This window comes from Schistocerca piceifrons, chromosome 6 (genome assembly GCF_021461385.2).
Source record: "Schistocerca piceifrons isolate TAMUIC-IGC-003096 chromosome 6, iqSchPice1.1, whole genome shotgun sequence".
Classification (NCBI taxonomy): Eukaryota; Metazoa; Arthropoda; class Insecta; order Orthoptera; family Acrididae; genus Schistocerca; species Schistocerca piceifrons.
The window spans coordinates 23894015-23918593 of NC_060143.1; the positions used below are offsets into that span (position 1 = coordinate 23894015).

The window sequence follows — 24579 nt, forward strand, 5'->3', positions numbered from 1 at the left end:
TCTCTCTCTCTCTCTCTGTGTGTGTGTGTGTGTGTGTGTGTGTGTGTGTGGGGGGGGGGGGGGGGGGGGGGGGGGAGGTGGAGAACAAAATTTAGTTAATCTCACATGTGCAATTGAGGCAATCTATTAAAACATGATGCTAAATTTTTGAATTCTGGAATAAAGATTATCTTTAATTAACTGCAGGTTTTTTTTTTTTTTTTTTTTTTTTTTTTTTTTTTTTTTTTTTTTTTTTTTTTTTTTGATAAAAATATTTTACATTGTGGATTTCAATCAGAACAATATCTGTGTCAAGATTTAGTATTTTGTGAAGCCACCTACAAAAATGAGTCAAAAGGTAAAATAAGTCAATGTCTTCATCATCTAGAACAAAAGCAAGACAATCTGCCTCATTCATCCACAAATTCAACTTTTATTTTTAATATATAATGTTTGACATAGTCATGTTGTGGAACATGAGATCTGAAAACATGAGATCTGAATGTTCACTTTAACATCTATTTGTTTTGGTTACAAACGATAATTCTTATTTCTAAGTAATCTTCTTCACATCTATTCTTTGACCACATGTGCAACTTCATTATGCAATAAATTTCATCATGTAACTATGCTAGCCTTTGCTCTCTCTCTCTAGCAGATACATAGATGCCTCCTTTTGAAGGTAGTATATAGTCACAGACAGTAGCAGTGATGATAAAGCACATGCTTACAGTGCTTGGGACATTTTATCTGTAGTAACTAGTTTTTTTATTGTATGTTGACTTTTAATTCTTTTATATTATCCCTATTTATGACCATTTACAAATAGGGATTTTCTTCTTCGCCTGATTTTTGGATCTGAAGATGACTTGTTTAAAAATCAGTACCTGTAATTAGGATTATATTTTGGAACCAAAGCAATCAAATGTATGTTTAACATTTTCTTTCCCACCCATTTCACTCGAACCAATTCAACTGCAACATGCCATCTTCCTGGATTACAAACTCAGCCTTTCTGTTCATTCTATCAAACACTCCATCCATGTCAAACCTATCAGCTACCAGCAATATCTCCACTTTCTTAATGCCATCTCTTCCACACAAGGAGATCTCCCTTGCACAGTACTTACAGTCTTGTAACCTGCAGATTACACATACATAGTGATGAGCAAACCTTCACCCAGGAAGGCAAGACACAGAAAGCAATAACCAACCTCCCTCGGTCTACAAACAGATCCCATCTGCCATATTGTCCTAACCACTCTCATTAATCAGCTTGTAAAGATGCATCCCCTGTTTACCTAGACTGAAACAGTTGAACCACATCTTGTACCTGCTTTAACTATCTTTCATTGTATTCTGAAATGAAGAGCACCCTTGGCAAAATCCTTCCCATTTCACCAAAAGTTATATTCTGGCCACCCACCTAATCTACAAACTGGTATGGTTTGTTCTTGTGAAATTTCTATTTTGAATCCGTTGCTGCATGGATGATATCCATGTGAAAGATCCAAGTGGAAACTTGGCCATTCTAATCCAGCCGAATCATATACCAACTCCACTACACCATGTGTCTTTTATGTGAAAAAACTACCGAGCAGCTGTCCACTCAACTGAATAGTTACTGCCATACTATTACCATGGCTAAGGTAGATCACCAGGTGGCAGAATGTGTCACTGTTTTCATTATGATTGACTTATTAGTTGCTTCACAACCTGTGCTCTCTTGACCCTCCATCCCAACACCAGTTTCTCCTAACTGCAAAGACATGAAGTATTTTTCCAGTACATTCTTTAGTTCACACAGTATCCTTGGCCTTAGTCCCCACTAGCCCCTGTTCTTGATAATATTTTATCTGCAACTGTCAGAAAGTACATTTCCCCTTAACTGCTGATACACTGTTTGTCTCCCTTTTCATCCCTAGTTCTGACCATTTCAATGACTCTGCTGTAACGAAGTCTTCACCTCTTGCTTAGCTGTTTTTGAGTGTTTTGATGGCTTCATGAATTTCTAACTCTGTTGATGATAAATCTTCCTAAAGTTTATCTGGTACCAGTAATGGAAAACATTCTAATTTAACTGATGTAACAATAGGATTAAATCAAGGAAAATTCTGAAATATTAGCAAAATCTTTTGACAGGCTCTTAAACTGTACAGTTCCAGCAGTTAAATTAAACAATGGAAAATCCAGGATGGAACGTAACAATATTACAGGAGGAAAGTTGCTACTCACCATATAGTGGAGATGCTGAGTCACAATAGGCACAACAAAAAGATCCATACAATTATAGCTTTCGGTCATTAAGGCCTTTGTCAGCAACAGACACACATACACACTCACACACATACACTCACGCAAATGCAACTTGCACACACGTCTGCAGTCTCGGACTACTGAAACCACACTGTGAGCAGCACCACCATACATGATGGAAGTGGCAACTGGTTGGGATAAGTAGAAGGCTGGGGTGGGGAGGGGGAGGGATAGTATGGTGGGGTTGGCGGACAGTGAAGTACTGCAGTTTAGACAGAGGGCAGGAGAGAAGGTGGGGATGGGGGGGGAGGGGGCGTAAGTAGTGGAAAGGAGAGAAAAATAAAGTAAATTAAAAGACTGGGTGTGGCGGTGAAATGACGGCTGTGTAGTGGTGGAATGGAAACAGGGAGGCGACTGGATGGGTTAGGACAGTGACTAACAAAGGTTGAGGCCAGGAGGGTTACGGAAATGTAGGATGTATTGCAGGGAAAGTTCCCACCTGCACAATTCAGAAAAGCTGGTGTTGGTGGGAAGGATCCATATGGCACAGGCTGTGGTGTAATCATTGAGATGAGGGATTTCATGTTTGGCAGCGTGTTCAGCAACAGGGTGGTCCACTTGTTTTTTGGCCACAGTTTGTCGGTGGCCATTCATGTGGACAGACAGCTTGTTGGTTGTCTTGCCTACACAGAATGCAGCACAGTGGTTGCAGCTTAGCTTGTAAATCACATGACTGGTTTGACAGGTAGCCCTGCCTTTGATGTGATAGGTGATGTTAGTGACCAGCCTGGAGTAGGGGAGGATGTATGGGACAGGTCTTGCATCTAGGTCTACTACAGGGGTATGAGCCATGAGGTGAGGGACTGGGAGCAGGGGTTGTGTAAGGATGGACGAGCAAATTGTGTAGGTTCAGTGGACGGCAGAATACCACTGTAGGAGGGGTGGGAAGGATAGTGGGTAGGACATTTCTCATTTCAAGGCACGACGAGAGGTAATCAAAACCCTGGCGGAGAATGTAATTCAGTTGCTCCAGTCCTGGATGGTGCTGAATTACGAGGGGAATGCTCCTCTGTGGCCGGACTGTGGGACTTTAGAAGGTGGTGGGAGACTGGAAAGATCTGTTTTCACACAAGGTTGGGAGGATAATTACAGTTAGTGAAGGCTTCAGTGAGACACTCCGTCTAAACTGCAACACTTCACTGTCTGCCACCCCCACCATAATATCCCTCCCCCTCCCCGCCCCAACCTCCTCCTTACCCCCACCCAGTCGCCACTCCCATCATGCTCTGGTGCTGCTGCTCACAGTGTGGTTTCAGTTGTCTGAGACTGCAGACTTGTGTAAGTTGTGTTGGTGTGAGAGTGTGTGTGCATGTGTGTATGTGTGTGTCTATTGCTGACAAAGGCCTTAATGGCCAAGAGCTATAATTGTGTGAATCTTTTTGTTGCACCTATCGCGACTCAGCATCTCCACTATATGGTGAGTAGCAACTTTCCTCCTGTAATATTGTTACATTCCATCCTGGATTTTCCATTGTTTAATTTAACCGCTGGAACTGTACAGTTTAAGAGCCTGTCAAAAGTTTTTGCTAACATTCCAGAATTTTCATTGATTTAATCCTATTTTGCCATTTTCATCTCTGAGACAAATACTGGGTAAAAAGATCGAAATGATCATATGGCACTGATGACCGAGAGTCCCCCACCTGAGGAAGTTCGACACCAAGTTACAAATCTTTCCAGCTGACACCATGTTAGGCAACTTATGTGCTGATGATGATGAAATGATAATGAGGACAATACAACACCCAGTTCCTGACTGGAGAAAATGGTCAACTTGGCCAGGAATCGGACCCAGGCCCACTGCATGGGAATCAGACACACTAACCACTCAGCTAACGGGGTGGACACATACTTGGTGGTTGATACACTTTAAAATTGGTGTTTAAAAGTTTGGTAAAACTACTAGTACTATTTTTGGTGGAATTTTCTTGTGCTTTTATAAGCTGAGCTTTTTTTTTTTTTTTTGAAGATTATTTTGATTTACCAGGCTACTTTTAATGTTTCTTTTTTTTTTTTTTTTTGTTTTCTGAAACATTCTAGGTGTTATTCTTTTTTTCAGCATCTGCACTTCCTCCATTTCTGAGCTCTCTGTTCTAGTGCTTGCTCACACACTTCGTTACACCATGTCTTCTTTTTATTCTTGGCCAATTCTATTGTTTTACTAACATGTAGCCATTTACTATATGGAATTTTCAATTTATTAACAGAATCATTCTCGCTCTGACAGCAATCACAAATCACTGTTGATGTAGGATAGTTATTCCTGACTGTTTTCTCTACTTATATTTCCTTTTTATTTTTTTTAGTACCTGGATAAAGAAGGAATAAAGATCAGCTTTCGCTTTCTAATGACACCGAAATATTAACAATGGAGCACAACCTCCCATTCAAATGGACAAGAATGAAGCAGAAAAATGACTATGCTTCTTTGTAAGTACCTCATTAATCTAATACCATTTAGAGAAAAATGGGGAACCAAATGGAAGATGGCCAGATGCTGATAAGAAGTCAAATATTGCCAAACATTATTTTAGTGTATTAGCCACTTCATCACCTCATTTGGTGAATCAGCAACACAGAGCATACTCTTATAAAACCTCACCTTGCAAGTATAACATCAGATAACACATTGATTTTTTGTCTTGCATTATCTCCCAGGATTGTGATTTTTGCTTTCATTTCTGCTACACGACCTTTCAGGGCAGAGGCACCTTCTAGTGAAAGGCCTTGTGCAACACTATCAGTCATTTGTGTGAGAACGATCAACTGTGCTTGATTCTCAGAGATTTCCTTGTTCAGAGCCTGAAAAATACAAGCAAAACGTGTTTTCCACTAAAATTTACTTACATTTTCAAAGTTTACAGTCCCTCAAATTATGGCAGACTAGACAGAATTAACATTCTATAAATACTGCTAGTAAGTATATTACTAACGTGATGACTTTACAATGTGATCAAGATGTGGGGCAAATGTTAATTATGACAACAATAAATAAAAATGGAAAGTTTGATTTATATTTGGTCACATATTAACATCAGGATTCTATATTTTGTTTTACTTTATTTTAATTACAGAGTAATTACACTGTGACAACATGTACCTTCAGCTCTGCTAGTTGTTTTTCAAGTCTGTCAGCTTCTGGTGTTACAACGTCAACTTCAGTGTGAAGCACTCCCTTCTCAGCCTTTTGTAACCACTGTTCGATTGGTTTTGCACGGGCATCAAGTTCTTGCCAAGCTTCAACCACCTTGTCCATCTTGCCACCCCAAGAAACAACAGCATTATGAACAGCTGACCATCGAGAGCGAACACTATCGAGTTCATCAGCGCCACGTCCACCTGGCAACTGCTGACCCAGAGATGCTACACCTTGCAACTGACTCAATTTTTGCTCGCACTCTACTTCAAATACCTGCAAATTTTGACATATAATCAGGAACAAATCGTCAAACTCAAACTTACTAATGAATTGTGAAAACAACAACAAATGTAACTGCAGTTTAATTACACACATACTGTCAATTTTGGTACTTTTCGCACCAACAGGTACTTAGCAAATAACTTACAAAAATTACATGTCATTAAACACGTTGAAGTGCCAAAGAAATTAATATAAGCATGCGTATTCAAATACAGAGATATGTAAACTGGCAGAATACAGCACTGCGGTCGGCAATGCCTGTATAAGACAAGTGTCTGGCAAAGTTGTTAGATCGGTTACTGCTACTACAATGGCAGGTTATTACCATTTAAGTGAGTTTGAATGTGGTGTTATAGCCGGCACAAAAGCAATGGGACACAGCATCTCCGAGGTAGCAATGAAGTGAGGATTTTCCCATATGACTATTTCCTGAGTATACCGTGAATATCAAGAATCCGGTAAAACATCAAATCTCTGACATCGCTGCGACCGGAAAAATATCCTGTAAGAATGGGACCAACGACAACTGAAGAGAATTGTTCAACATGACAGAAGTGCACCTCTTCCACAAATTGCTGCAGGTTTCAATGCTGGGCCATCAACAAGTGTCAGCATGCAAACCATCCAACAAAACATCATTGATATGGGCTTTTGGAGCCGAAGGCCCACTAGTGTACCATTGATAACTGCACGACACAAAGTTTTACACCTCTCATGGGCCCATCAACACCAACATTGGACTGTTGATGACTGGAAACATGCTGCCTGGTCAGACGAGTCTTGTTTCAAATTGTATTGAGCGGATGGATGTGTACAGTATGGAGACAATCTCATGAATCCATGGACCATGCATGTCAGCAGGGCACTGTTCAAACCGATGGGGGCTCTGTAATGGTGTGAGGCTTGTGCAGCTGGAGTGATATGGGACTCCTGATATGTATAGACATGACTCTGACAGGTGACAAAACGTAAGCAGCCTGTCTGGTCACCTGCATCCATTCATGTCCATTGAGCATTCCGACGGACTTGGGCAATTCCAGCAGAACAATGTGACACCCCAAACATCCAGAATTGCTACAGACTGGCTCCAGTAACACTCGTCTGAGTTTAAACACTTCCGTTGGCCACCAAACATGAACATTATTGAGCATATCTGGAATGCCTTGCAATGTGTTGTTCAGAAGAGATCTCCACCACCTAGTACTATTACGGATTTACAGACAGCCCTGCAGGATTCATGGTGTCATTTACCTCCAGCACTACTTCAGACATTAGTTGAGTCCTTGCCATGTCATGCTGCAGCACTTCCGCATGCTCACAGGGGCACTACACGATAATGGAAGGTGTACTAGTTTCTTTGGTTCTTCAGTACATGAATGTATTTGTTCCAACAGTTGTTAACGACTATTAATGTTGTGATATGTAAGAGGTGAAGGACAGATCTAATTAGTCAACAAATGTAAATATTCACTGTGTCCACATTCATTTGTTACTAGCTCAAAGGTGAATATTATTTCCTTACTTATGGAACTGATAATTATGTCATAGCAACGGCACCCATACGATAGTTTCATGGAGAGGGGGTTGGGCCTAGACCTGGGAGCATGGAGTATTTTTAATACACACATGAAAAAACTTTTTGCATCTCTCTGGTTCCCAGAACTCCTGAAGACAGACATTAACTGTGGACATTGTATCACAGACACAGTTCCTTTAACTGTTCAGAGATGTCACTAAACCCGCCCAAAGATGTAAACAACCATGCATGAGCAGCACCTATTAGACGGAGGGAGTCCAACAGCTGATCAGTTCCAGTCATTCCACCAGGAAGAATGTACACGGCTCGTGTTGTCTGTAGTTCACCCATGCCTAGACGGTCAATACCACGGTTTGATCACATCCGCAATATGCCATGAAGGGCTCTCAACAAGGAAAGTGTGCAAGCCTCTCTGAGTGAACTAAAGCGATGTTGTTCGGACATGGAGGAGATACAGAGAGACAGGAACTGTCGATGACATGCCTTGCTCAGGCTGCCCAAGGGCTACTGCTGCAGTGGATGACTGCACCTACAGATTATAGTTTGGAGGAGCCCAGACAGCAACGCCACCATGTTGAGTAATGCTTTTTGTGCAGCCACAGGATGTCATGTTATGACTCAAACTGTGCGCAATGGCTGCATGATGTGCAACTTCACTCCCAACGTCCATGGCGAGGTCCATCTTTGCAACCACGACACCATGCAGTGTGGTACAGATGGCCCAACCACAAGCTGAATGGACCGCTCAGGATTGGCATCACATTCTCTTCACCGATGAATGTCACACATGCCTTCAACCAGGCAATCGTCCGAGATGTGTTTGGAGGTAACCCAGTCAGGCTGAACACCTTAAACACACTGTCCAGCAAGTGCAGAAAAGTGGAGGTTCCCTGCTGCTTTGGGGTGGAATTATCTGGGGCCAATGTACTCCACTGGTTGTCATAGAAGGCCCTGTAACGGCTGTACGGTACGTGAATGCCATCTTCCAACTGATAGCGCAACCATATTGGCAGCATATTGGCGAGGCATTCGTCTTCATGGATGACAATTCATGCCCCCATCATGCACATCTTGTGAATGACTTCCTTCAGGACAACGACATCGCTCAACTAAAGTGGCCAGCACGTTCTCCAAACATGAATCCTATTGAACATTCCTGAGGTAGATTGAAAAAGGCTGTTTATGGATGACGTGACCCACCAACACTCTGAGGGACCTACGTGCATAGATGCCATGATGAGTACAGGCATGCATCAATACAAGAGGATGTGCTTCTGGGTATTAGAGGTACTGGTGTGTACAGCAATTTGAACAACCACCTCTGAAGGTCTCACTGTATACTGGTACAACATGCAATGTGTGCTTTTCATGAGCAATAAAAAGGGCAGAAATGATGTTTATGTTGATCTCAATTCCAATTTTCCGTACAGGTTCCGGAACTCTCAGAACTGAGGTAACGCAAAACTTTTTTTGATGTGTGTAGTTTGGAAGATGAATGATGGCTTTTAAGTAGCCATAAAAATGTTTTAGTTCCAATTCTGTTAAAAGCTTGTGAAATAAAGATTGTAAAACCATTTTCTTAAAAGAAGAACACCTGTCTTCGCTAGACTTTTTCCTTTTACTGAGATCTGGGGTGGAAGTGGGGTTTTGGGGGGTGAGAGATCCAGGCATGGCAGTGGGAGAAGAATGACTTTTTCCATCTTTCAAGTCAACTGGCACAAAAAAAAAAAAAAAAAAAAAAAAAAAAAACAGACTTCTTGTTGGTAGCAATGGGGTAAAGTGATGGGGTAAGATGACAGTGTATACTTATTTCTTTGGCAGAAAGATGTTTTCCTAAATTTTCTGTCTTTTAGCTTTTTGATATTTATAAAGGGAAATACACAATTAATCTGAAAATGAATAAGGATTATTTAGCATATGCAGGCATTAATTATATTTGTTTCTTCTCCGTAAACTGATACACGAGCGATGAGTAGAATTCTTTCCTGCAAATAAATCATGATTGTAAAGTGCAAACACAACTAATGAAGACAATTAAAGGTAAGTTTGGAATAAAATTTGTTCATGCTATTTGAATCTATGCAAAGATGAGCTGAACAAAGCACACATATGTTTAACATTATAATATGTGCACTCCAAGATGACTTAGTGACATAGCTCATGAGAGTAGCTGAATCAATAAAAAATAAATTGAGTTTGAAATCATGTTATTTCTGTGCATGTAAGATGAACCAAACACAGTTTAGTCTGATAGCTACTCCAGTAGTGACCAAAAATCAGCCAAACCTGGTCAACACTTTCAGTTGCTTTCGATTCAAGAACTCCCATCAACCACCTCACCAAGAGACTTCTCCGAGTGTGCATATAGTAACACAACCAGCAATGCCCTTTTAATATAAAATTTAAGTGAAAAATCGGAGCAAGCACCACATTGGCGCATTTATATATTATAATAGGCCATTGAATTTCAGATGACTTTAGAAATGTTTTGTGACTTCAGAAAAAGTAAATGAATCATGACAACTGAGTACACAGACAGAGTAAACATTCACAATATTCTAACTTCTGTAACCACATAGCATAAGCACAAAATTAGTAGTTTGTATTAGCTATGTATTTACCTTTGCTTCCTGCCTCATTTGCTTGGCTTCTTCAATAGTGGCTGGCTTCGCTATGCCCATGTTGACCTTGACTTCAGCCTGCTCCACCCATGGTTTGATTGATTGCAGTCCACTGCGATACTCTTTCCAGATGACAAGGTCACGGCCAACGGCAGACAACTGAGCTTCTGCAGCCCTCTGTAATGCTGCTACCGCATTCTGCAGTTGCTTCACATCACTCTGCAGAACTGCAGCTTCGACATTCTCTGCATCATCTGAATGTAAGGAAAGGAAATTTTATTTTTCAAATAAATATTTTACAATTAATAAAATCATTGTGTAACAACTATCAGATTGTTGCCCAGTTATGTTTCTTAGGCCAATAAGAAATCCGTGTGCTGTCCCATGCACACCCTTGATGTAAGTAACTGTCACTAAAATATTAACTTTAAAGGTATTAAAACACAAATACCATGACAATAAACTGTCATAAGTGGTAATATATGGTGTACAGCTATATATGCAACTCCTAATAGTTATAATAAAATGAAATGTTCTCCCTCTTGAGATTAACATATCTTTTGATAAATATCACACCATCAGTCATAATTAATTAAATTACCATATTTGCTTGAATCTAAGCCGCACTTTTTTTCCGGTTTTTGTAATCCAAAAAACCGCCTGCGGCTTAGAATTGAGTGCAAAGCTAGCAGAAGTTCTGAAAAATGTTGGTAGGTGCTGCCACAACTAACTTCTGCCATCGAATATATGTAGCGCTACACAGGCATGCTTTGTAGGCACAAAGATAAATACTGGCGCCAAAACCTCTGCGCCAGTAAATAAATTTTAAAAAAAGATGGAAGACGAGCTTTTTTTCTCCGCCCCGAGTTTCGACCACTGCATTTTCATACATTATCCAACGAACTAAAAACAAATTCCGTATTGTTCATCTTCGAATGTAGCAAAATTTTAATGTACTACAAAAATCCGACTGGCAAGACTGGGATGTTTGTCAATGTGGCCAACTCTATGATCTGAATTTTTTCCTAACTGTGAGAAGAGATGGTTGCTAATAGGAACCTGATGAAATGTGAATCACATGCAGTATTCTCTTCACCATAAGAATAATACGAATATAAACATTTTGCCATGTATTCTTTCGTGTTTGCTGCTATCTCATTTAAATCCTGTCTGCCTAATAAACTACGAAACTAGAGTGAGACAACAGCAAACGCAGAAGAATATACGTATCGTGTCATGTTTATATTCATATTATTCTTATGCCTAATAGTGATACAGTCAGAAATGAAGCACGGCAACTGATTAGATTTTTAAATGTAAGATGACTAATTTCTGTGCAGAATTTGATGCACTAAAGAAGCGGCCACAAAGATTTTCAAACGGAGAAAAACTTTCGCTAAACTCTCGTTCAGAACATCATCTATCATATACGCAGTCTATTATTTGGTTCTTGTTGATTATTATCAAAGAAAGCAGCAGTGTATGTAACAACAAATAGCAGTCTCTTGCCATTGTTTCGCTAATGAGACGATTCCTCTCTCTCTCTCTCTTTTATATATATAGTTGTAAGCGGTGGTAGCCCGCACAAAAGTAAGCCATGCCGCGAGCGACGACAGGCCGTAAACACTCATTATCAGAATGTGACAAACAATGCATGACACAGTACAGTAATGCATTTTCAGCTTAGAGTGACGTAAACACCTATAACAAAGAAAGCGGCACTTATCAGATCAAAGTAAAATAAGCAATTGATTCAATCCAGTCGAAGCACTTGAAAAAGTAAGGGTACCCGTATAAATGCGGACGGAGCACCTGACGTATAGCAATGGCTACCTGGTAAAGCTTAACTGCTAAGCTTACGACTCGAACCAAATTACTGTAGCGGTATCGTCATTCATTCGACCTAAATTGTGTCTCATATTACATTGGACCAACTTTGTTTCGATTTGAAGGTGTGTCCTAAAACTTTTCTCTCCCCTTGAATTTTGAGTCTCAAATTTCAGGTGCGGCTTAGATTCGGGAAATTTTTTTTCCTTTATTTCGAGTCTCATTTTTCAGGTGTGGCTTAGATTCGTGTGCGGCTTAAATTCGAGTAAATACGGTAGTTATATACATGGAAGGGCCAACTTACCTTCCTTTCCAGCGCAGTTTATTCAGCCAATGCCTGATCGAGACTGGTACAGAACTTCTCAAATTTCCCGGAAGACCAATCATATCCATACATAGGCTATTAGTACAATGGGGTTGCCAATCCTAAAGGAATATTTAAGTTACCGCTCCATGTATCCTTTTGTGTCTAATGTGATCACATTGTCAAATGTGACATTTTTCGGAGTGTTTGCTCATCATGTATCTGAGGCAGGACATGGGAGCCAGCTTGGTATTTACACAGGTATATGTGGAAAACTGCGAATGGTGAATATTTGAACATTGCTTGCCACAGCAGGAGTACAGAAAAATCACCTGAACATGCTATCAAATGTACATATTATTTACTACAAAAAGAAGCATTAACACTCACCTTAAGGAACACAAGAGCAGTTGTCATCTGGGCAACATGGATATATTGGGAATAACAGATAATACACTGGGACCAGGGCACTACCAAATTCATTTCTCTGATACTATGGTTTTATCAAGATCTACTCATCACTATGCTGGGATGTACAAAGAGGCCATAGAAATTCAAAAGCACCAAAACAACTTACATAGAAAAGAAGAAGGATTGAAACAGACAAGTTGTGGACTGTAATGCTTGGTAAAACTAACAGTATCAACTCTTCCTCACTACAAGTTCCATAACATACATTGGCGTAACTCTGAGATGTTCGGCAGTTGTCTGATGACTCCAAGAAATGACCGTTGCATGGGTACTTAGAAACAGATCGGCTTGCTGAGCTTGTAAGTGGTTTTTAGGTTGTTATAGCCTCTGATGATGTCTCCAGCATTGGAAGATAAAATGTTAGGTAAAGAAATATCCCTTGGACCATAATCTAAAGCTCATAAAACAAAAATCACCAAATATTATAATAAATTCGTCCTACACTGAAGCAAAGAGGATATTGGACAAGAGGAAATATTTGAGAATGTAGAGCTTGAAATGAAAATCCTACACTTTCCAAAGAACAATACTTTCTCAAAGAATTCACCCATAATTAATATTCAGAATTGATGCTAAAAATTCTTACCAAATCTTAGAAGAGCAGGTATAATGAAAAACAAACATAAATAAGTTTTATGACCCCACAATGCAAACCTTTCAGTAGTTGTGATGCTTCAGTAGCAAGAAGTTCAAGGGCAGCAGCCTTCTCATTCAACTGCCCTTGAAGGGCCTGAGCCCTGGTGAGTCGCTCCTCAGGGCCAACATCTGCTGCCTGCAATTGTTCCAGCTGTTTAGGTGCTGCTTCTTGTGTCCAAGATCGCAGCTCACCCAGCTGTGATTGGAATTGTGTCCACTGAGCTCGGAACTGTTCCAATACTACAACACGCTCTTGTACTGTCTCAAGGGTTACCTGGAGGCGCCTCTCAATTTCTGTGACCTGTACATGTGGATGTAATCAATTAGATAACTTTTCCTTCTGCAATGGCCTTGCTGAGATCATTTAGTTCATGCACATTAATCATATGGTGAACAATTCCATTGAAATTAAATTAATTTCAAAATCACTATTCCTAAAATCTAAGGAACTCATCATATTCTATTTAATCTAAGATGAACATTTATGGCAGTTGGATATTCAACATAATTCTTACCCACTGATTCACAAGTTAGCATTCACTCACCATAAATATGCAATCACTACTGTTATGATTATGTCCTCTATCCATTCTACTGTCTCATATATCTCTTTACAAATATGGACTATTCCTCCTATCTCCCACACTCTTCATCGCTTCTGCTGGCGAATCACAAATTGACAATTCTATACACTTTGACAATATGATTAATCAAACAATGGAAAGTCCAGGATGGAATTTAACAATATTAAGAAAAAGATACAGAATGAAATTCCCATTCTGCAGCGGAGTGTGCGCTAATATGAAACTTCCTGCCAGATTGAAACTGTAAGCCAGACCGAGACTCGGGACCTTTGCATTTTGCGGGCAAGTGCTCTACCCAGCTGAACTACCTAATCACGACTCACGATCTGCCCTCACAGCTTTAATTCCACCAGTACCTCATCTCCTACCTTCCAAACTTCACAGAAGCTCTCCTGCAGACCTTGCACAACTAGCACTCCTGGAAGAAAGGGTATTGCGGAGACATGGCTTAGCCATAGCCTGGGAGATATTTCCATAATGAAATTTCCACTCTATAGCGGAGTGTGAGCTGATGTGAAACTTCCTGGCAGATTAAAACTGTGTGCTGGACTGAGACTCAAACTTGAGACCTTTGCCTTTCCTGGGAAAGGACGAGGTACTGCTGGAATTAAAACTGTGAGGGTTGGTCGTGAGTCATGCTTGGGTAGCTGAGATGGTAGAGCACTTGTCCTCATAAATTGAGTATAGACTGCATAACAAGATGTATACATTTCTGATTTCACACACTGATTTTCGTCCTCAAACTAATCAGTTATGTCATCATTCAAAGCTATTTATAACTCTGATTTCCTATATTTATCCTGAGTACTTCATTATTTTATCTCATTGGAACTTGAGTTGCGTGCAAACTCATGCTTAACTCTGTTTTGGATACCTCTGGTCATCGCGACTGTGCGTGTGTACTCAAGGAGAGTGTGCCAACTATTGATTGAGGCTAGATGCTTCCTCTAATTATTCCTTACAAATGACTGAACTTATTGATATATGATTATGAACTTTATTCATTTTGTTGTGTCGAAACATTTCTGCTGGTGTGTACCTGGTGTCGTTTGGATTCATTGGTTGATCCTCACATCATAAGCATTGGCCCTCATGTTTCTTCATTATTTTCTCCTTTCAAGAGTCAACATATCCTTACATATTCTGGTTTCAGTGGCTGATTGATTTTGTGCTACACTCCTACTTGTGACTAAGTATATTCTCCTGGACTGTACCTGCTGTTGTCAGTTTTTTGAGTTGGCTCACTCATCGTATACTTAGGCTCTGAATATTTTTCTTCTCTTTTGATGATTTTGAAGGAGTGACTTTATAAATGTACACTTGCAATTTGTAATTCTAGTAATTTACATAGTCTCTGCACTTATTTCTATAGTTTAGTGTTGTAATATTGTAGTTTTGACTTTGTATCATTTGTCTTGAGACAGAATGTTCCACGGATCTGAAAATGTGAATGCCATATCCTCATACATGTATAGATTATGACTTAAGTAGTAGATATTTTTCTTACGTTTCCTGTAATATGTTATGTATCACATACTTCTACACATGTGTATTCTATCTTTTGGCATCGTTTTTTACACCAATTGGCAAACCTTATAGTAGTATAGGATACAAAATATTGTAAACATATTACTTCCAAATTATGTGAGGGGGATATTGTAAAGGGACATCCTCCTCTAGAACAATTTTTCCTCAATAGTAGTAGTCGATACCAGTAACATTTTCTAATTTTGGACATGTCAGTATTATCTCAGCTGTTTTTCTGAAAAATTACACATAATTTTATACACAATATGTTATGTTTCAAGCTAAAATTTATGAATAGGAATTATTATTTTGGATGTTATAATCCATAAATACTAGTTCTGAATGTACAGTTTTTTTTTTTTTTTTTTTTTTTTCAAAACATTTGAAATTACAAATTATTTGGCACACTTAAAATTTCCATTATTAATTATGCAATCTAGTATTATTTATTATGTTTATTTCTGGATTCGTTTATGAAATAATAATCAAAATTAGTAGAAATTCATTTGTCAAGAAATATTGTAAACCCTTTGGAATATTGGTATTACCGCAGTGAAGTAGTAGTAAACATGCCTCTGATGTGATCGGACGTATTTTTGTATTTTGGGCGAACAATGTAATTTTGGCTTTGTTAACGAGAAAATTCAAAAGACTGCATGATATATTAAAATGCGACAAAATAAATTAACATAAAAACAAAAATTCTGCAACAACACTGCGGTCTACCCTTTCCATAATATTGTCGTTATTCCATCCTGGATTTTCCATTGTTTGATTCTACACATTTTGCTATTTTTCATCACATTTAGCACTTTTTGCACCTCTTCATACCAAGTATCAGGTCCTTTTTCATCATCTAGCACATTCACTTCTTCTTGACTATTTGGACTGCTTAATCGTTGATTCATCTCCTACAAAACTGTATACCTTCTCACTGTCTATATTACACGTACTGTGGTTCTATGGTTATCATGCCATCCTTTCTTTTGCTTTCCATATTAATCTTCCTTTTCCTACTTTCAAAAACTACCTCACTAGCTAATCTGTACCTCATTTCTTACTTTTTCTCTTTCTTCATTTTCTCTATCTCCTTTTCATCTATTTCTCTCTTGCATGTTCTGTTTCTCTTCTTAATTTATTATTCAATTTCCTATACATCATTTTTGCTTCTCTACTCTCCATATTTTTCAGTTTTCTCTGTTCTTCCATCTTTTACAACATGTTTCCATTGCCCATTCTTACCTGGTGTTTTTTAGATTCCCTGTTTCCTACAACTTCCTAGTCTCTACAATTAAACAACAACCACATACAGTTAAACTAAATTACAAACAAACAAAACCCAGTTGAAAAATTGATTATAAATGTATGAGAAGAAGTAATGAGCTTTATTTACTTTGAAACTGGAAGAATACGTAAAGACAGTTAACAGAGCCACAAAAGAAGAAATAAAATTTCAAGTTATCATTAATTTATCAGGAATCCTCTGGTGCCAATAGTGTATGGCTTCCATAACCATATACCTGAAACTTCTATCTTAAATCTAAATTCTACATAACTTTCCCATTTCTGTCCTACCTTTCACTTTCCTCCCGTTATGACCTTGTTCCCTACCAAAAGTCTAAATGCAAAAACCGAAAATATTAATTTTTCACATTACTGTTAGGTATTCTCATTTCGCCAGTTGGTGCAGTTCCTTCATCTATCCATAAGAAGGCTATAGGCACAGGGTGAGTAAAAAGGTCCTTTACAACTTCGCATGATATAGATATTTATTGAGATAACTTACAGAATTAGTAGATGTGTCATTTTGTAGCAAACAATCTCAAGTTTCACATAAAAGTGTCAAATGTCATTTTGGTTCAATGTGACTACCATTTGTGATGTGGCAAACATCCCACTGGTAATCAAAAGTTTCCCACACTCACTGCAGCAAATCGGGTGTAGCTTGTGCAATGGAAGTGTAGATTCGATTTTTTAGATTGGCTAAATTGTTTGGTAGTGGAGCAATATACACACAGTCTTTAATGAAACCCCAGAGAAAGAAATCCAGTGGTGTCAAATCTCGGGAGTAAGGTGACTATACGATTGGCCCTTCATGGCCAATCCACCGAACTGGAAAGTGATCATCGAAGAAACCTCGAATTTCCATGAGGAAATGACGTGATGGACTGTCTTACTGGTAGCATATTCAGTGTGAAATTTATGCTGAATAGTTGTTGCAGAGTTTGTTTCATGAGACCAAAATACACACCGGGCACACTCCGCACCAGTGAAAGTAGCCATTTTAAATGTGCTCTACGGTGGCACTTCTGATGGTAGTAATCATGCACTAAATGAATAAAACTTGAGGTTGTTTGCTACAAAATGATTCATCAACTGATTCTGTAAGTTATCTCGATAAATTTTTGTATCATTCCAAAGCTGTAAAGTCCTTTTTGACTCGCCCTGCATTTCTAACAAGTGAAGTTTGTCGCAGCAATTTTGAATACAAAACAGTCATGATGAAAGAACTTCAGTAAAGTATACAGGTGGATTACTTGTATATACTCAAGCCTTAAGCTGTTTAACTGACACTGCTGTCTGAAACTATTCATTCTTCAGCCTCAATGTACTTGCCTCTTTTTGTAACAGTGGCCGCCTCTCCGGTGCCGTGAGGGTTTCAAGTGAGGAACAAAGATCACGTAGCCTGCGTAACATTTCTTCAGTGGCTTTACGTAATGCAACACTTAGTTCTTGTTTGGCTTGTAGCTCTGACACCAACTGCTTGCTGTCTATGCCACTGGTTCCCACCTTTTTCAATTCTGCTTCAGCTTTCTCGAGAAGGTTTACAATCTCATCTTTCTGCTCCTTGTATCCACTCCACACAGCCTGTGTTCCTGCAGACAAAATTCAGTCATGAATTATTTTAAATGTTAATAAGCGCATGCACAATGGATTAATGAGATTCCCCAGTTTCTCTTCTTTTTTTGTCTTGTCTTATTATATGAACCAAAATAAAAAAGAGGGGGTATGGTCTGTTCTTAATAGTGCAACATCATCTGTGGTAGACTGCTTACAATTACACCTGTCATAACTTCACACAAACAAACACTATGAGCAAATATCAAATACTATATTGTTACTCTCATGGTTCTTGATTACTTTGAAATGTATCAAAGCAAAAGTGTGACCACCATCTAGTCGTAGCCAGTGGCTGGAGATGTATATAATGCGAATTTCTTGAGTGGGAGACAAGGATCCAAAATATACATACTATAATAAGAAAAATTACAAAATCTCAGATGTATGTCACTTGCAGAATAAATTTAAGGCTTAACTACCTACTACAGTTGCTGCTCTCAAATCACTGTCTCAGACCTCAGCATTCAGTGCTCTCTACAGTGGTCACTTTTCTACAATGGTCACTTTTCCATATTTCCGCATGCTAAACTAATAAAGGCCTGATGAGACTGAATAATGGGATGCCATCCCATCAACCATACTCCAATGGATTCAGATCTACACTATTATGGAACAGTTTATCTGAGTGCTATCTTTGAATAACTGCATGTCAGGCACTGGCACTGCTGGATGTGACAGATTGCCTTTACAGCTTCCTTATAACCCCAACAAATCACAGCAGTCCTCTTTAAATGCAGCTTCTCTCTCTCTCTCTCTCTCTCTCTCTTTTTAAAGGAGGGGGGGGGGGGGGGGGGGGGAAAGAAACGTAGATACACATTTCTAAAGCACGCTTATTCTTTACTTGACTAAAAGCCAACACCTTTTCCCCTTATGCTGTTGGTGATTATTTTTGTGAATATTTTCTTCATCATGGAGGGGGAGCTGATTAGTCTACAGTTTTTTGTGTCTCATCTGTAGAATAATTGCACCACTGTTCTAGTTTTGGAGAACTGTCTTACTCTGCACATATTCTGTAAATATTTTTGTGAGCGCCTTCAATTTGCACCATTTCTAAGCAAACACTATCATCTCCTGTCACTTTTCCTTTTTTCATACTACAAATGGCTTCATTTGCCATTACTTCCAAAATGTTGTTATTTTCATAATTCATATTTGTCTTTCAGTTTCATGTCAAACTATATACGCCTTTTTGAAAATTCATCTAATTCTTGTACCATTTCTCCTCTCTTGTTAACTACTGTGCCATCTTAACTTATGATATGTGATGAAAAAAAACAAATTCCTTTGTTGTTTTCTTCATTTCTTAATGTTTACAATTGTTTCTCTAAACCAATTTAAATCGATCTTCTCACATTCTGTCAAAGACATGTCCAACAGTTTTTGTTTTGTTTAATTCACCATACTCAACTACGCCCTTATTATTGTTTCTTGAAACTCATGACTCCAGTTTAACAGTTGTCTTGTTTTACTTGAGAATTTTTTCCTTTGCTTTCATTGTATCTGTAACATATTTTGCTACTTTCAGAAGTACCTTTGCTAAATAACAGTTCTTTTCATCATCATCCAAAATTCTAAACTTATTGCTTAATCTTAAGCTGGTATACCTCTCTGCAATTAAGGAAGTCCAAGCATTATTTAATAACCGGTTGTAAGTTCTTTAATTGCCATGTTTGAAGTGGCATTAATGCCAATGATAGTAAATAGTTTAAGAAAAATTTAAAGTCTGTTCACAATACACACCTTTCAGTTTTTTCAGTTTTTCAACTGTTTGTGCATAGGCTTCATTCCAGCTGGACTCTAAGCCAATTACTTCTGGCTTTATAAAATGAGGAGCATTCACATCACGTGCCAGATCCTTGCCTCGCTGCAGCATGCTCATGATGTTAGGACGCTGTTGATCCAACTGTGTTACAGCAGATTCTTGTTGTCGAACCAATGCAACTACAGAATCCAGTGTTTCTGGATGTGGACCTGTTTGTGAAGTTTCTTTCACTTTCTGTAGTAAACTACATACCTGAATCACAAAAAGAAAATGTATTTTATAATACTCATTTTTGTGTTAAATAACTGATATGCAAAATATATATCAGTACACAATATAAAAGGATCAATATTTATTTCATAATAAACACAGACGACCATGTGAAAAAATTGTTTGATCTTAGTCTTGAGAATAGTTAGGATAACAATCATTGTCCCTCAATAATAATAACACATAAATAATAGAACCTTGATTTTGCAGTTTATCTTCCTGTCTTTACTCATGACAACAGACACAAAACAGACTGAACTCTTAAAATACACTGCAGAGAAAGTAAGTTTGCAGGTTTCATTTGGAAAGACAGAATATGAAGTGTGATCAAGAAGTAACAGGAACAGCCGGCCGAAGTGGCCATGCGGTTAAAGGCGCTGCAGTCTGGAACCGCAAGACCGCTACGGTCGCAGGTTCGAATCCTGCCTCGGGCATGGATGTTTGTGATGTCCTTAGGTTAGTTAGGTTTAACTAGTTCTAAGTTCTAGGGAACTAATGACCTCAGCAGTTGAGTCCCATAGTGCTCAGAGCCATTTGAACCAAGTAACAGGAATTTTTGTTTTTCTTTATTTATTCATCAACATCAACTTTGTCCCTTCAAAACAACATCCTTTCAGCTTTGGGAATAGATGGTCACAGTGGGCTATGTCCCATGAATACAGTGGCTGAGGTTACGTAATGTCCCCCCCCCCCCCCTTGTGAAAAAGTCACAAACAAGCATTGAGATGTGAGTGGGAGGATTATTGTGACGGAATTTCCATGAGTGGTTTTGTCACAGTTCTTGTTCTTTTCTTCGGATTGCTTCATGCAGGTAGCATTCCTTATTGAGCATATTGCCATAAGGCAGCAACTCGCAGTCCACCATTGGGATGACTGGTTTCAACATCAAACAAATATATCCATGTTCCATCACCTTTAATAACCTTCTTTAGAAGTCCTGGATCATTGTCACTTTCAATCAGAAATTCCTGAGCAATGTCTACTTGGTGTCATTTTTGGTCAAAATTCAACATTTTCAGAACAAACTATGCTGCTACATGTTTCATGCCTGAAAGTCCAAAAAAATTGCTTTGCATGACCCAAAGGATATGCCGACATCATCAGCAATCTCTATGACAGTGATTTAGTGATGTTCCAGAACCATCTTTTTTACTCCTTCCACATTGTCATCAGTAATTGACATGCTAGGGCATCCAGAGTGGTCATAGTCTTAAATGTCTTCTCGATCCTCTTTGAAATGTTTTGTAAACTCATGTCTTAGTCGTAGCAGATTTGTCAAAAGCCACAGTCAACATTTCAAATGCAGTGCTGCACTTTATTCTATTTTTCAAGCAAAATTTAATGAAAATTGTTTGGCAATCTTTTTCAAAGGTAAAATTTGTTGAGATCTAAAAAACATGTATAACATTCTCAGCTGTCAACAATATAAAACAGCTGAAAATGCAAATGTACATCAGAACCATGAGTACCAATGAGATTAAAAAATGACAATTAGATGTATAAAGTCCGTGCAATTAAAAAATTCCATTTACTTTTTGATCACACCTCATATATTACTTGCAAGCACCAAAGTACATAAAAAAAAGCAGCATAATCAAGTGAGTCCCAACAGGTTAAGTGTCTCAGTGAAATAAATTCAAGAAAATGTAATTGAAAAGACAAGCTAAAAACTGGAAATGGCATACTGTCTCACTCAAAATATGTACAATCAGAGGTGCATCTCTAAAGGGACAAAACTGAAATATTACAGTCTATCAATAAACTAGAATATCATTATGCTTCAGAAACTCTTACTTTGAACAGGAAAGCAGATCTGAAACACTGATGTACAGAAGACTATATCATGGCTAAGAAGCTGTCAAAAGACCAAATAGTACACAAACATTCCCAGTGGCATTAGAATCTTCACATAAAATTTTTACAACCATACCAAGAGAAAAAAACCACATGAACATACGAGACAAACAGTTGAATCTAAAGAGGTGTATAGCACACACACACAGAAATAAAAAAAAAATGATGAAGACTGGCAAAGATCACACAAGACAATACTGAGAAGAAGGAACTTTTTGATCTAAAGACGAACAATGGCAAGATCATCACAGGAAAAACTGAAGAGGAAGAAGAAGACCAGAACATTTTGGTCTAAGAAAACAATCTCACAACAAAAGAATGAAGGAAATGTGGCACAGAGGACTGTCAACCAACTCTTATGAGAACTCTACAATCGTAAATGGGCTCATTCACACAAAATAATAATTATAAAATCCCCTATCAGCAGAAAAAAGTAAATAGCTACGCCAAATTTCCATCTCACACTATATAATTACTTAAAAGTATTAAAAATATGTGGTGTCACAGAAATATCCTTGTCAGATGAGTACATAAAACTGTAAAGGTAACACAGCACTACCTCTAATAGACTTACCTCACGAACTTCTTTCCTGTAAGTGTAACACTTGTAGTATACATCAGTCTTAATCATTGTCAGTTCAATGTTAGGTATTAGAGTCTTGTATCGTGATATAAGCTGCTCCAATTGACGTTGCTCTGCTAAACCTTCTTCATCTGAACAATGTGCAACCAATGCATCAAGTGTCTGCACCAGCCATTTCATATCTTCACGCCTAGCATCCACTTCACGACATATGCCCTAGTACAAAAAAAAGGTATTGTTCTTAGATCACAACGATTCGCAGTATTTTTTGCAGTAATCATATTTTATGCAACTGAAATGTTTCATCCCGCAAAAGCAGAATAATACTAATGATATCCTGTGCCACTCTATTTTGCTGATTTCTTTTTTTCCCTCCAGGATGCAACTGGCGCCAAAAGCACAATGAAACCGAAGTTTTTAATATTATTTGCTAACACATCTGCTTTGAATAACAATTACCTATCATTACTTAATAGTTCACTAATAGGAGAAAAAATATAAATATGTATCAGAGGATAATCACAGAAAATGACAAATCATTTTTTACCCCGGTCTACACTCACTATAAAAAGAAAGCTGTAGATTATTTATGTTGTACTGTGTTGAGACTTCTAAACATCTTCTGTGGAGAGTCAACTGGGCTTGATTATGACCCTGTGTCATATAAATATACTGAAGAGAGGAAAGTGATAATATTCACATTAAGGTCTATGTTGCCAACAATGAAAGGAACCAAAGTTCACGATCAAGTACGACCAGATAATGGTACACAGTTTCTTTCTGCTGGGAGGTACTTGCTTTTTACCCCACTCTGAAACGTTTACTGACAAAAATATTTTCATTACAGGTGACTTCAAAAATCTAATAGACAGTTAATTACATATGAGAACCAATTCTTTATCAATTTAATTCACAGACTGTTGCTTCTGCAGCATTATCAAGATTTAGAGCAATATAATTAAAACTTTTAAATGCCAGTACTAAAGAATTTCAACACACAATACTCTGGATTTTAGAACATACTTGGAGACAATATCACACTTTTCCATACAAGTATCGCGCTATGCTCTTATTTGTCAATTTAACATTAATGGAAAGCAATTTTGGGTACTAATACAGTATTTTATAGGTGGCTCAGAACACCAAAGAACAACAATAAGGTATGTAGTAATGGAGGAGAATGGCTACTTATGACATGCTAAGGGACAATAACAAGCATACAAACAGAAACACAAATGGAAAAGGTATTTAACATCTTTTGTTCACGAACAGTTGTTTCTTTATTTGAATGAAAGAGAAATAAAGAAAAAAACAGAAGGTGAATAAACAGGATCAGAAGAAAGAATATAGAAATAGAATTTCAAAACATTATGCATACATATATGCATATGTGTGTATATATATATATATATATAAAGTTCCATTCGCATGGCACAGCTGTACACAACAGTCAGGCAGCATCACCAAAAGAAAGCAGTAGCAGTCTTGCTCTCACTCACAAGTGATTGTCTATGCTTCTTACTCATTTTCTTCTTTATATCCCACCTACAATTTTTATTATAATTTTAATCTAAGGGTGATCTAAATCTTATTGTTGAATGATTCACTGCTTAATACACCACATTCCAATTTGGCAGTAAGCCTTCCTGGCCATTCTTATTTAAACTTTCTGTAATTTCATGAACTATCTCCGACGAAAGCTGGATTGATTACAGCAGGATGGCAACACTGATTCCTCCCACTATCCCTGTCACAATAAGGCAGTGCTCAATCAACACCACACCAATACTGACAAAACATTAAATTCTTTATGCCTCTGTTCCTCTTCTGAATCTTAGCTACAAAAGCCTACAGCTTTTTCAAATCACTTCCCATGGCTTGTGCCTGCATTGATTCATACTTCCAAATGACTACAACACTTTTACATTTTTCCTGTACTTTCCTGAACATCCCTAAATGCCTCTCTGACTTAACAAATGGAACTGA

At 38.2% G+C, this 24579-nt stretch overlaps 1 protein-coding gene across 2 annotated transcripts in view; it reads right to left on the reverse strand.

The window, feature by feature from the left end:
* Positions 1-24579, reverse strand: part of LOC124802693 (muscle-specific protein 300 kDa) — a 601574-nt gene that overhangs the window by 345981 nt on the left and 231014 nt on the right. For both annotated transcript variants that reach the window (XM_047263634.1, XM_047263633.1), the window contains exons 23-29: positions 22585-22809; positions 19865-20138; positions 17840-18099; positions 13131-13413; positions 9875-10128; positions 5396-5707; positions 4898-5097 (exon numbers count right to left, since the gene is read on the reverse strand). In XM_047263634.1, the coding sequence (XP_047119590.1) occupies positions 4898-5097; positions 5396-5707; positions 9875-10128; positions 13131-13413; positions 17840-18099; positions 19865-20138; positions 22585-22809 (1808 nt within the window). The remainder of the gene's footprint in view (positions 1-4897; positions 5098-5395; positions 5708-9874; positions 10129-13130; positions 13414-17839; positions 18100-19864; positions 20139-22584; positions 22810-24579) is intronic.